Here is a 14,269-nt window from a genome sequence, read left to right as displayed (position 1 = left end):
AAAATATTTTAAGTTCCTACACCATCAAGCTTTTTCATTATGATTTGTCTATTTTGTTTTGTGTGTTTTTCTTGCCACCTCAGATCCCTGGGAACAAACAACCTGAATCATATCTTGAAGACTCTCATCTGTGTGTACATAGATAGAGATTAAAATAGATGTGAACTTTTAATTAAACTAGTATCAAGCATGTGGTGCACAGTTTTAGTAAACTATGAGGTGGAGGGGAATGCATGTCAGGAAAGGGGATTGCTTGCTGTCTCATCATTTTAAATTAAGAATGAAAAATGTTATGGGACAACCAAAATAGACTAGCAGTTTCATATGTTTGTTTGTTTGTTTTTCCCCCTTTAGGTGTTAAGTATCTCTCTACTCCTGTTGGTTATCAGTTAGAAACAAGAGGGTATCAATATTAGATGCGTTATGTTAGAAACAAGCTGATTAGAGTTACTTTTTACTAATAGACAGCAGGAAGGAACATGAAAGAACAGAATGAATCCACCAATATTCTAGAAACCGTAACATATGGAAAGAATGAGTATATCGAGTGGGGTTAAAGTAGGGCTTTCAGCATTGTAGTCCTTTCACAACCGCTATTGCCATGTGGCCTCTTCCTCTTTCTCCCATTTTCATTCCCTCTTGCTCTTTGCTGCCCTGATGTTTGGGTCTGTTCAGATGATACTTACCTCCTGGAACCACTGCATGCAGTGGGAGCGCTTCCCACACTCATGTGCCTTCTCACAGCATGTTAAAATATAATGCCCAAACCAGGCAACCTCTCCAGGACTCTGAAGGCAAAATCCTGTTTTCCAGCAGGTTCCAGAGATATCATCTGGTCTCTTGCCAAAAGTTTTAAAATATTTTGAAACATCTATCATAAGAAGAGCAAATCTCATCTTACTTTGCGATATCCTATAAAGGTGACTTTTGTTGCTGGTTTTTAAAATATATGGTGCTTTTTAAAATTTTCTTGGTTATATATTCTCAAATCCCTAGTCCTTTGTGGATAGTGCTGCTTGCATCTAAAACATGAATCAAAAAACATTTTAGTAATTTATTCTGGGTACAGAATTTGTGAGGGTGTCAAATCTTTTAATTTCCAATGGACCTTTATTTCTGTAAATATTAAAGGGGAAAGTAATGTAACTATCGTAGCAAGGTCACAGCTCACTTTCTCAGGCACTGTTGCAACCTTCCCCAACCATAGGAGTCTAGCACAGAGGCCTAATGCTACCAGCCTCTTAACCCTGATGAGACACAGATTCACAGGCTCCCTCTCTTCTGCCTTTAACTACAAATTTACCACCACCACCCCCTTTCTCTTGTTGGCTTTAAACACAGTTTAGTGTGATATCTATAATTACATTAATTGTGGTTAATGGTAACCCAGGTTCCCTGTTAACCAGTGATTCAAATTCTGTTGGTGTTAGTTGTGATTAGTACTGATGTAGTGATAAATTGTGGTTAATGTCAAAACGAGAATGAGGGAGGCACTAGGGAGGGAGTTCAAAATAAGGTTCCTGTATCCTATGGGATACCTCCAGATTTGGATGCTGTATCCATTCAGGAGATGATTCTACCTAATATGTTTCTGTTCAATGCAATTGCTTTGCCTGCTCATATCCCCCAAAATAGGCTTGCTAGAATAACACATAAATAATCTTCCATTTTCCAGGAGCAGAACCATTTTAATTCTGCTTGGAAACTGACAGGTAGCAGCCTGTTATTTCAAGCCTCTTGGCAAACATATTATATGAAAGGTGTGTGTTTAACCACTGATCTGCTTCCGTAGGAGGAGAGTGGAGTAAGAGAAGGAGACAGTAATTTTGTTGAATTGTTTTCCTATTGGACCAGTACAAATCTTATAGTCTCGCAGCAAGTGCATCTATGGTTTTTATAGGCTTTCAGTAGCATCAGCAGACTTGGTCTCTCTACCACCAGAATAGCATTCTGTCAGACTCAGGTTTCCTTAGGGTTCTGTAATTTAACTGGCAATCAGTTCTCACAAGTGTTATTATTTGTGAGCAGTAGCACTTCATCTTAGGTTGCTAGTTCCTGCATAGCACAGGTATCGACAGCTTTTCTCTTGGTGGCCATTTTGAGTAACTGGAAAAGGCAAACCAAGAAGTCCTTGGAAAACTGTAATCAAGAAGCAGAGCTACATGTATTGTGAGATTTACACTCTGATTAAGCCAGATTTGTGTCTTCTATCTGAATAATAATACTATGTTACAGCATTAATATGTTACGGCAATAATATCTTTTCCTTTGCATTAAACCTGTGCATTATACTACTACTACTACTACTACTACTACTACTACTACTACTATTGTTATTATTAATTCGATTTGTATACTGCCCTTCCAAAAATGGCTCAGGGCAGTTTACACAGAGAGATAATAAATAAATAAGATGGCTCCCTGTCCCCAAAGGACTCACATTCTTAAAAACACACAAGATAGACACCAGCAACAGTCACTGGAGGTACTGTGCTGGAGGTGGATAGGGCCAGTTACTCTCCCCCTGCTAAATAAAGAGAATCACCATGGTAAAAGGTGCCTCTTTGCCCACTTAGCAGGGGTATATGATTACAAGAATTAAATGGAAGGAAATTTCTGGATATTTCAACCTCAGTCAGTCCTCTGAAGATTAAATATTTATGATGCTGAATTACCGCTTTACATTGAGTCCAGCAGAATTTATTGTTCTTTTCTTCACCTGTATGCTGATGACAGATGATCAAGCTTTAATCTCCAGCCATTGCAAAAGGTGTAATGATGCCGAACTAAAGATAAAGCTTATGTGTCATCACTAATTGATTACATATGTCACTTCAGCATGAGGAATAATAAGAAGTAAAAATATGCAGAGTGAATGTCATTTTATAAGGCCTGACTGAAGTACTGACTTAAGGACCAAGTACCTGATGAATTCCACTCGATTGCATCCATTTGCTGAGTGTTTTCTTATTCTCTAGTCCCAATCGTTATTAAAGTTGTATTTCCCCATCATTTTAATACAAACTAGCCTTTTTAAGATCAATGGATGCAAAAGAAGAGCAATATGAAGCCATGTTAGAGAAAGTGATAAGACATGCAGCAGCTTTTAAAATACTGAACAGATTCTTCGACGTGGTCTCTGTCTTTGACACTAATGGGCTATGCGCCTGCGCAGAGACCTCGTCGGAACCTAACAAGCTCAATTCTCCTACTTTGGGCAGGAACCCCACCCCCCGCCACTATTTGCGGCTGCGCCACTCCTCATCCCATCAGTCTTTTGTCATCCACACTTCAGTGAACATCGTGGAGTCTGCAGCTCGGAAACGAGTAGGATCTAGCTATCCCCTTGTTGTTTTCTCCCTGCTTCTTTAGTTTCTTTGTTTTTTCTTCTTTGTTTCTTTATTTCTTTTGTGTAGTGATGGTTTTTTCCTTGGCGTTTTGTTTTGCAGTTTTTCACCCTTCTTTGGAGCTCCGATCCAAGCGGGGTTGGAGCGTGGTGGCCTTTGGCATTTATGCCAGGCATGATGAACTTTAAAAAATGTCCCCACTGCGGATCTAAGATCCCTTCCCCCAATACCCATAGCAAGTGTCTCTTGTGCCTGGGGGAATCCCACGTTGTCAAGACCTGTCTTCATTGTCAGAAGTTTACGAAGCAGGCTTGCAAGAATAGGGCTTCTCGCCTGTGCGCAGCCCTGTGGGATCTGCCTCTCCGTTCCTCGGAAGCCTTATCATTGAAGCGTTCTGTAAAAATTGCTTCAGCAGTTCCACCAGAGCATGGGGTGTCTGCTACCGTGGAGACCGAGTGCCTGACCCCGCTACCAGTTGCGGAGTCCCCTTCTGCCCACCCTCAACGGTTTCTATTGAACCGGTGCACTCCGAAGACCTCCCTAAGCATTCTGCTCTTGTGGTGCCGAAGAGAAAAAAGAAGTCAAAGTTGCATTGTGACTTTCCAGCAGGTTGACCCCTCCCTCCTGTACCCAAGAAGAAGAAAATAGAGGAGGTTCCTGCGTTGGAGGCCCCTGTGGCCAAGAAGATTAAAATGGCCTCGGATCATCCTATACTGAAGTCATTGGATCAGGATGGCCTAGCTCTCCTTTGGCTGCTGAGTCTCTGGACTTGGCCCACGATTGGGCTAGGTCGAGTAGAGAACTATCAGTGGCAACGGATGCTTCATCAGGGGTATGCTTCATCAGGAGAAGAGGCCTATTCTCCAGCCAAGCCCACAGAAGATGCATCATGTCTGCCTAAGGATCGGTTGCCCCCTCGAAGGCAACAGGAGCGCATCCCTTTTAGGGACCGTGGTATCCATTAGGACTTGGAAGAACGCTCCTCGGTCTACAGGCAGAATTGGTCCTGGGATCGTCGTGAGCAGTCCTATCTGGATTGATTCCGGTGGCGGAACTTCACTCTTTCTTGAGTGAAGTTGAGCTTATGGCGCTTGGCGCTGGGACTCTGGTTCGTGCGATCAGTACCAAGTGGTCTATTGGTCTGACTATTCGGACTATGTTCGACCCCACTATGGGTCTCGTTCCTCTGAAGGTCCCACGTATGGGAAACCCATAATGATGAGGAGCTGGCGTGGAAACCCCCCCCCCCATACACGGAAGGGAGGCCGCATTCCCGCTCACCGCAGATACTCTGCAGGGTCTGGGTTTCCAAATAAATTTCGGAAAATCTCAGTTGGAACCGACCCGCTGTATACAGGTCATTGGGCTGATATTCGATACAACCTTGGGAAAAGTTTTCCTTTCAGACGGCTGCATAACAACTTTCCAGAACTTGGCAGCTGCTTTCTTCATTGGAGGCCCACAGATTATGTGCTCAGTGCAGTGCCTGTTGGGACATATGGCAGCTACTACATACATACTGCCTCATGCGCGCCTTCAAATGCGCATCGTTCAGAGGTGGTTTTTGGAAATGTTCGATCCCCTTTGGGATCCAGGCCATCTAGAGCGTATGCCCCCTTGTTGGGTATGGGCGACGGAGTGGTGGATGGAGTTTCGGCACATGAGTGTTGCCTTCTGTTTCTGTCCCTAGACCTTTGAAATTGGTGCATGGCACATGTGGTGTCACCTCAGGTGATTCATATACAAGGTTCCCTGAATGTCCAAGTGGACACTTTGTGCAGGATGAAGGTGATCTCCCACCTTCATTACACCTGAGTGTTCTCAAGGATATATTTATAAATTGGGGAGTGCCTACTCTGGACTTGTTTATTTCCCAGGACAATGCTCAATGTGCCTCGTATTGCTCCAGGGGAGGGGAGGGCGAGGGCTCTCTAGGTGTTGCCTTTGTCTTATCTTGGATGGGCCCTCTTCTGTATGTGTTTTCCCCGTTTCCCCTCATTCCTGCGTATTCCGAGGGTCCTGTGCAAACTGAGGGTGGATCGGGCCAGGGCAATCCTAATAGCCATGTGGTGGCCCAGGCGACCTTGGTTTCCAGCCCAGAGGCAATTGGCAGTGGATTGGATAGGTCTGACAGCCCTACTGGACCTGCTGTCGTAGGAGAGGGGACGAGTGCACCATCCGGATGTTCGGCCTCTCTATCTGACAGCATGGAAGGTCCTACCGACTTCCCGTTGACTTTAAGGAAGTTTTGGTTGCTGCCAGTAAGCAGTCTACATGGAAGTCCTGCGATCACAGATTGACTCATTTCTGTTCATTCACTTTACTACATGAGTTTGATTTACTTAATCCTTCTGTACAAGATATATGTAACTATCTGGTATCCCTTAAGGAGTCTGGTTTAAAGCTTTCATCCCTTAAGGTATATTTGGCTGCCATTGTGGCACATTCCCCCGCAAAGCAGGCTTCATGGTTTAAGGACCCGGTGGTAAAAGGTTTCCTGAAAAGTTTATCACATATGTTCCCAGATGATCCTGTCATGTCAGCAGCCTGGGATCTGTCGGTGGTGTTGGCTGGTCTGCTACAGCCACCATTGTAGCCTTTGGCTTCAATTGATCCCTGTCTACTGACTTGGAAGGTTGCCTTTCTGGTGGCCATTACCTCCGCCAGGAGGGTAAGTGAGTTGAGGGCCCTGAGGGTTGACTAACCATACCTTCAGTTCCATAAGGACAAGGTCATACACAGGCCTGATGTCCAGTTGCTGCCCAAAGTGGTTTCTATGTTTCACCGTTTGGACGTTACAAGGGCGTTATCCTTTTGTGTACAGAGGTCTGCTGAATGGAGGAAAACTCCTTCCCTGTTTGTTCTATATGATAGGCCACGTAAAGGTCTCCAAGTTTCGGCCCAATCCATGTCTAGGTGGATAGTTTCTACAATTGAACTTGGTTTTCAATTGGCTCATAAGCAATTGCCTGCAACCATAAAGGCACACTCAGGTCGGTGGCAGCCTCTGTGGCCTTTGATCGTGCTGTCTCATTGGATGCTATATGTCAGGTGGCTACCTGGGCTTAGCCTCACTCGTTTATACGTCATCATGCTATTGATGCCCGGGCACGGAATGTTTGGCAGGAATGTCCTGCAGTTGAGCTTCAGTTGATGTACTTGTTTCTGAAATAAAAAACTTCTGGCAGATTATATATTTCTTCTGTTCTTCCCTGCTCCTTGGGTGCTAGCTTGTTATGTGCCCATTAGTGTAAAAGACAGAGACCACGTCTAAGAACTATAGGTTACTCGCCTGTAAGGTTGGTTCTTCTAGTGGCCATCTGTCCTTTTACATGCCCGTCCTCCCCACGTGATTCACCGAAATTGGACTCATGACTGAGGGAATGAGGAGTGGTGCAGCTGCATATAGCTGCTGGGGGTGGGGTTTCTGCCCAAAGCAGGAGAATTTATTTATTTATTTGTTCGTTCGTTCGTTCGTTCGTTCATCATATTTTTACACCACCCAAAACTTATGTCTCTGGGCGGTTTACAACAAGATTAAAAAGTAAAACATTAATTAAAAACAAAAACAAAACAAAAATTTAAAAGCAAGAAATGTAAAACGCAATTTAAAATTTTTAAAACAATATTCTAAGAACATTCAAAACAATATCAGTTAAAAGCCTGGATGAAGAAATGTGTCTTTAAGGACTTTTTAAAGGATGTCAGAGATGGGGAGGCTCTTATTGCACTAGGGAGCACATTCCAAAGCCTCGGAGCAGCAACGGAGAAGTCCCGTCCCTGAGTAGCCACCAGACGAGCTGGTGGCAAATGCAGACGGACCTTTCCTGATGATTTCAATGGGCAGTGGGGTTCATTACGAAGAAGCCGTTCTCTTAAAAACCCAGGGCCCAAGCTGTTTAGGGCTTTATAGGTTATGACCAACACTTTGTATTTTGCCCGGAAACATATTGGCAGCCAGTGTAACTCCTTCAATACGGGAGTAATATGGTCTCTCCTAGATGACCCAGAGACCAGCCTGGCTGCCGCATTCTGGACCAACTGTAGTTTCCGGACTACGTACAAGGGCAGCCCCACATAGAGCGCATTGCAGCAATCCAGTCTGGAGGTTACCAGCAGATGTACCACTGTTTTGAGGTCGTCTAACTCAATAAACGGACGCAGCTGGCGTATCAGCCAAAGCTGATAGAAGGCACCTCTGGCCACTGTATCCACCTAGGACACCAAGGAGATACTTGGATCCAGAAGTACCCCCAGACTGCGTACCTGTTCCTTCTGAGGAAGTGTGACCCCATCCAGAACAGGCAAATCAAACTCGTCTCTCGAGTTCCGACCCTGCACAATGAGTACCTCTGTCTTATCTGGATTCAGTCTCTGTTATCCCTCATCCAGCCCATTACCAACTCCAGGCAGGCATTTAGGGAGGTTATTGAATTGAGCTTGTTAGAGTCTGACGAGGTCTCTACACAGGTGCATAGCCCATTAATGTAAAAGGGCAGATGACCACTAGAAGAACCAATGTTACAGGTGAGTAACCTGTAGTTATAAGCAGTCATACAGCAGATATGGGAGCACTTCACAAAAATTGAGCCCAGCACAGGGAGTGGTCTAAAGGTACATGATGCAGTACTCTTGCTCAGGGTTGGACTGAACAGCCAGGACAATTCCCTGTGCGCTCTCTGCTTGATTTGTGCATGTTCCATGCTAGACTTGCATGCCTTCACCAGCAGCTGTAGCTCGCAGGACCTTGGCTGGCTGGCTGTGCCACAGGGCTCCCCCAGCCCCATGGCTTCGCCTCCTCTGTTGCTCGCCTCCAGTGCCCTTCTCCAAGAGCAGGGCTTTTGGTGCTTCTCCAAGCAGGGTGCGCATCAGGAGCACTGCCTGAGCCTTCTCTGTGGGAAAAGTCCAGGGACTCCTCTTCTCTCGCTCGCCCCTGCTTACTCCCAGCGCGTGTCGGGGGCTGAAGGACTGGCCCACGCAGACAATTATCAGCATTATTAAACTGATAGGTAAGCAGGGTCTAGCTTTCAGGGGCAGTGTTGGAGCTGCCTGTGCCTTGGAAGATCCCACTTTGGACCATGGTAACTTCTTAGAAATAGTTCTGTTGCTAGCACAGTATGATATAATCCTTGGTGCTCATGGTAAAAAAAGTAATTGAACAAAGTAAGAGTTTAAGAGAAACAAGGGAGAAAAAAGAAAAGAAAAATTTGGAAGAGGCAGTCTACTTAAGTTTTTTCAGCAAGTCAACAATTGCAAAAATAATTCAAGAAATAGGCCTGCAAATAAAGCAAAAGATTGCAAATGACGTAAAGAAAGCGAAAATATTTTCAATTTTGATGGCTACTACCATGGATATTACAGGCTATGATCGTGATTGTGCTTCAGTATGTCTCAGAAGATGAAGTGAAATAACATGTGATTGCTTTAAATAGTGTTACCGTAACAATTGGAGAAAATCTATTCAACATATTTCAGAAGGCCTTAGAAGATGTTGAGGTTCCCATTGAGGATTGCATTGCAAACTATTTTATTATCAGTATACTTATAGTCACCTATAAGTAATAGAAATAATTAATTCTTAAATGAAACTGAAAAATACTCCCCCCACTCATTCTGCTCAAAACCTGATGCCCTCCCCACATGCATTCCACTGCCCTCTCAGTGCCCCCAGTCCAGCCTCATGTAGATTGCCATGAATTTGAGTTTATATAAACATAATGATTTAAATAACCTGGATGTTATAGTGACCGTTAGTGAGTGCCATCCCTTCATTTAAAGGATTTTCTTTAAATACTTATGAAGTGGTTTAAGGGGGTTCCTTTATTTAGGTTTAATTGAATTTTGTAAATACACTGACTGGAATGCTGCAAAATGTTCCACATGTAGTTGCATGCTGCACAGCCATTAGAAATAATCATCACACAGCTGTGATTGTGCAATTTTACATAGCAGTGGTTGTTCCACAACACCACTGGCAGTACTTCAGTCACTTGCAGTGGAATAGGTACTGCTGAACCAGCAGCATTACGCAACATAGACTGTCAGAGAAAATTTTTTATTTGCTACTGCGAAAGAGACTGGGAAGTCATTATACACAATATGCATAGATAAGCGGTGCATAGATACCTACTAAATTACCTACCTGTACATAGAGACCTACTAAGCTGTGCATAGATACCTACTGAATTAACTGGTGCAAAGATGGGTGTCTTTTTTCCATGCAAGGACCAGCATGTATTAAATTATTGGCAGTTTTGACTTTTATTGATTTGGACTTGTATGTAGTATTTTAGTACCTACAGAACATTGTGTCAGGGTCAAAGACTGTTGCCCTGGCCCCCAAAATTGTTTAAGAACATAAGAACATTACACAAGAAAAGCTCTGCTAGATCAGGCCCAAGGCCTACCTAGTCCAGCATCCTGTTTTACACAGTGGCCCATCAGATGCCTCTGGGAAGCCCACAAACAAGAGGTGAATAGCAATAGCAATAGCACTTACATTTATATACCGCTCTATAGCTGGAAGCTCTCTAAGCGGTTTACAATGATTTAGCATATTGCCCCCCAACATTCTGGGTACTCATTTTACTGACCTCGGAAGGATGGAAGGCTGAGTCAACCTTGAGCTCCTGGTCAGGATCAAACTTGTAACCTTCCGGTTACAGGGCGGCAGTTTTACCACTGCGCCACCAGGGCCAGGGGCGTGCCCTCTGTCTTGTTGTTGCTCTCCTGCAATGCGTATTTAGAGGCATCTTGCCTTGGAATCTCGAGGTGGCCTGTAGTCATTGTTAGACCTGTCCTCCATAAATTTGTCTATAAGAACATCTGTATCTGTACAGAATTCCAGCAAAACACACACACACACACACACACACACACACACAGAGTTACTTTCTGTACTGAGGCTGTTGCAGTGAGTGCAATATTGGGCTTATCTCCATTATGTGTGAAGTGCTTCTTTATTCTGCAGTGAATGAGAGAGCCTGTACTAGTTCCAATGAGTACATCAAATGGCCTGTGTAGCTCTGAATCAAGCTGTTTACCATATAATCCATTCTCTATTAGTAAATAAGGTTTGGGTGTAATTAGAACCAGAATTAACCCTCCACTCACAGAAGGATCTCTTTCATGAACAGATTTCTCCTTCTGTAAATAGAGTTTCTTCTGTTCATGGAGCAAAGACTTTGGTTCCATTTCATGATATTCAGTAGGGGTTAGGGTGGAAATATATTTAAATATAACCTGGTCTGTTTTTAAGAGTTGCCCTTTTGTGACACTTTTTGTATTACACCTCTGTAATAATGGTGTGCCTCTGTTGGGAACACTTGGAAGTGAATATTTTCAGTAAATTGCATTGACCTTAGGATAGACTACTGAGATGCTATTAACAATTCTGCATCTTTTGACTCAGAGATCACTTTAGTTGTTTATACAGTGCCATCAATGCAAATAGCATTTTATGGAGTAATCTAACAAAAATTGGTCTGTGCCTCAAGGACCTTATTGTCTAAATTTAAACTGGTTGAGTGGAAGGGTAAGAGGACAATTGAACAAGAGAGGAAAAGGCAACAATACAAAGGAATGAATTTGAGCAAGTGTAAGGTCAGGAGTATGATTAAGATGCTATGTTAAGATCTATCAAACATAACTAAGAGGCATGCACTTAGAGGTCTGAAGGTACATGTGGGAAGATCTCTTGTCAATGTATTTTGAAGAACTATATCAGTAAGTAGTAGCTGTGCTGAGTAATATCAAAATCTACTGATAATATTGAAGATATATACAGGCCACTATCAAACTGATGTTTGTGAACCACCCTGAGCTATTTTGTAAGGGCAGCCTAAAAATCAAACAAACAAACAAACAAACAAATAAATAAATAAACTATATTAAAATACAGAATTCTGTCAGTGTAGCTAAGCCTTCAAAACAGTGCTCTCTTCTTTGCCCAGTAGCTATTTGATTCCTTGCTAGAAATGAATAATTCACCAAAAAAACAAGAAAGTGGGCTTTTAAAAAATATTATTTCATAACTGAACGATCATATATTTAAAGCACAATATGCTATTACTTCTTATCTTATCTTATTCTAATTATTCTCCTGTAGTCTTAAAATAAACATTGGGAAGTGAAATCAATCTTAATAGTTTGGGGTACAAATTACAATTTTAAGGTATTCAACTCTTGAAATAATTGTTCTTTGGCATTGTGTTTAAAACAAACAAAATTTCCTTCATTTAACTGCCTGCCCAGAGAATATTGCTGCTGTTGTGCAGCTAATGCTAAGTGTTATTCTTATATATACAGCTTATATATGCCAGCTCCAGATAAATGATTAAGCATTTTGTGACACCAGAGAAGACAATTCTTCATTTCAGGTCTTGCCTGATAGACTTTAGGCATCTGCATTGAGAAAACAGGTTTGGACCCAGTTTTAAAGAGTGAAGCTCAAAGCAGGAAATGTTTGAATGATTTAATGAACCTTTAGGGCAGAGCTGTACAACTGTGGCCCTCCAGCTGTTGCTGGGTTACAACGCCCATCATCCTTTGCACAGAATCCAACAGGGATGATGGGAGTATAGGCCAATATCTGCAGGAGGGCCGAGGTTGTGCAGCCCTGCTTTATGGTCATGTCAAGATGGCTAAGGGTTATCCCAGGATGTATCCCCATCCTGGGTAACTCTTAAGTCTTTCTGGACTGTGTAAATACAAATAAAGGTATGTAGATTAGCATGACAATTCAACTTTCATGCTAAATGTAGTTCCTCCGCATCTCCTATAATTAGAGGTGTGCTCTGAACAAGCTGAGACTGGTCCTTGCCGAGCTATGATCTCCCGCTGGTACTTTGATGTGACTGAAGGAAAATGTGCACCATTCTTTTACGGCGGATGTGGTGGAAACCGAAACAACTTTGACACTGAGGAATACTGCATGGCAGTCTGTGGCAGCGTCAGTAAGTGGACCTCTCCAGCTTGTGGCAGTCTCTCTTTCCTTTCTATTTCGTGCCACTCTGCCTCTGCTGTTCGTAACAGATTTAAAATAAAATAAAAATTCCCTGGGAATGGGCCTGTACTACCACTAACCATATCTCTGTCAGCTTCTCTAATTGCCCGTGTCTTGTAGAGTGTGTTTGGCCATTAGTATATGTCTCTCTCTCTTTCTTTCTCTCTATTCAAGCATGACAGTTGGTGACTTCTTGCATCTGTGTTGTAGACACAAATTGTCTTGCAGCAAAATAATGGGAGTTGGGAGACAAAGGCACTTACAACTAGAGTCTTTGTTATATGACTTGCTGTAGAAATATATTCACTCCTGTGAGTCTCTTATTTGTTCTCATGTATGTACAATGCATGATCAAGATAGAAATGAGCCTGTAAAACTACCTTTGGATATTTTATTTTGTTTGCTCTCCTATTTTTGATGAAGCACTACAATTGCATCAAAATGCTGAGATACATATAATACACTTTTACAATTACAAACTATTTCTTCCTTATAAAAAGTTAATTTTTTATATATGCTAACTTTTTTGTGTGTGTTTTAATTTTCTGTTCGTTTTTTTCAAAAGGAGGTGCAGGTTTTTGAAAGCATTGAATGTGAAGTGATAGAATTTTTATATCTGTTGTAGCCTGTTTATGCATATAAGTCATTGCTTGATGTTGTAGTCATCAGGTGATGAATGTGCATGTATGAACCAGCCTCCATATACAAGGATGGTTAATATTTATTAGCAGGATCTGCAAAGTAAACTGTGATTACAAGAAGTTAGAACTGTGATTACTGCATAGCAAACTGTGATTATCTAGCTATATTTGACTGTTTAGCTGCAAAGAAATCGGTGTAGTCCTACTGAAATAAATGGGGATTCAGTTGTCAAGGCTAATCAGTGTATTGAGAAGCCAATAGAATACATCTGTGGTTTCATTGTCAGCTAAGCCGCAGGAAAATCAACTAACATATCTTGCTGCTGATGTGCAAGAAAATGATGTGCTGTTCTTTCTTTTGCTTCACTCAGAAACTTTGAAGTGGCAAAGATGAGGGTAATATCTACTCCTCCCTACGTTATTTGTAGGCACATCTTTTAAAAGTAATAGCCATACTTTACATGCATACCTACAAAAGGCAAGTTGTCAGGTGGGCTTGTACAAGGGCAGGGTAAGCTTACTGCCTGGCTTCTTGCTGGTAATTGGTTGAAAACCTTGCGTGCCTGTATCTGTAGAGTGGGGTGGAATTGGAATTACTTCTTGACATGATACATAAGTGGGTGACTAGGAAAGGCTGGGGATAATTTAATTATAATTTAACTATGGCCTCCCTCCCTTTTATCAGTGTACTTTTAGAGTAAAAATGTGCTTTTTGTTCATTCAGTCTAAAGACTTTCCTGAGAGGCTCTGTCAGAGATAAGATTTATTGCCTATAGTTTTCTCTAAGAACCACATGTACTACCCATTTCAGTCTGTCCTTACTGCTTTATTCTTTCAGAAATTATGTATGCATGCCCCCCCCCCCGCCCTGTAACTGAAAAGACTTCCAGAAAAAGTGTTGAATGGCTTCATTTTTTAATATAATATCTTGCAAACATTTGACTGGGGGAAAGTATAGGTCAGAGATCTATGGAGGAAGGATGTCTTTGGTTTGTTTTTGTTTTTTTAAACCCACTCCACACAAGGTTCAAAAATAGATGTGAAAACAGACATAAATTCTATGATCCCAATCTTCTGGACTTCAGATTTTTCAGATCTATCTGTACACTGCTTCCTCAGCCTGCCAGGTGCAGGGTTCAAAGAGCAAGAGCCTAGATTGGCAGAGAGAAATATTTGACCACTAGGAGAAATATACCCTAAAATCACTGGTGGTTGCTGGGCAGATCTGACAAGACAGGATGTGGCCAAGGTGGGAGGAATAGCTGACCAATTTTTTA

General features: G+C 42.3%; 1 protein-coding gene across 4 annotated transcripts in view; it reads left to right on the top strand.

Annotated features, from left to right (window-relative positions):
* The window catches only part of APP (amyloid beta precursor protein), a 286,207-nt gene that overhangs the window by 181,600 nt on the left and 90,338 nt on the right, over window positions 1–14,269 (top strand). For 2 of the 4 annotated variants that reach the window (XM_053307486.1, XM_053307485.1), the window contains exon 7: window positions 12,134–12,301. The exons of the other annotated variants lie outside the window; for them this stretch is intronic. In XM_053307486.1, coding sequence (XP_053163461.1) covers window positions 12,134–12,301 — 168 coding nt within the window. The remainder of the gene's footprint in view (window positions 1–12,133; window positions 12,302–14,269) is intronic. 4 annotated transcript variants of the gene reach the window in all.

The sequence above is a fragment of the Hemicordylus capensis genome, chromosome 3 (genome assembly GCF_027244095.1).
Source record: "Hemicordylus capensis ecotype Gifberg chromosome 3, rHemCap1.1.pri, whole genome shotgun sequence".
In the NCBI taxonomy this organism is placed as follows: Eukaryota; Metazoa; Chordata; class Lepidosauria; order Squamata; family Cordylidae; genus Hemicordylus; species Hemicordylus capensis.
The sequence above is the reverse complement of the archived record's forward strand: the minus strand, read 5'-3'. Positions and strand labels throughout refer to the sequence as shown.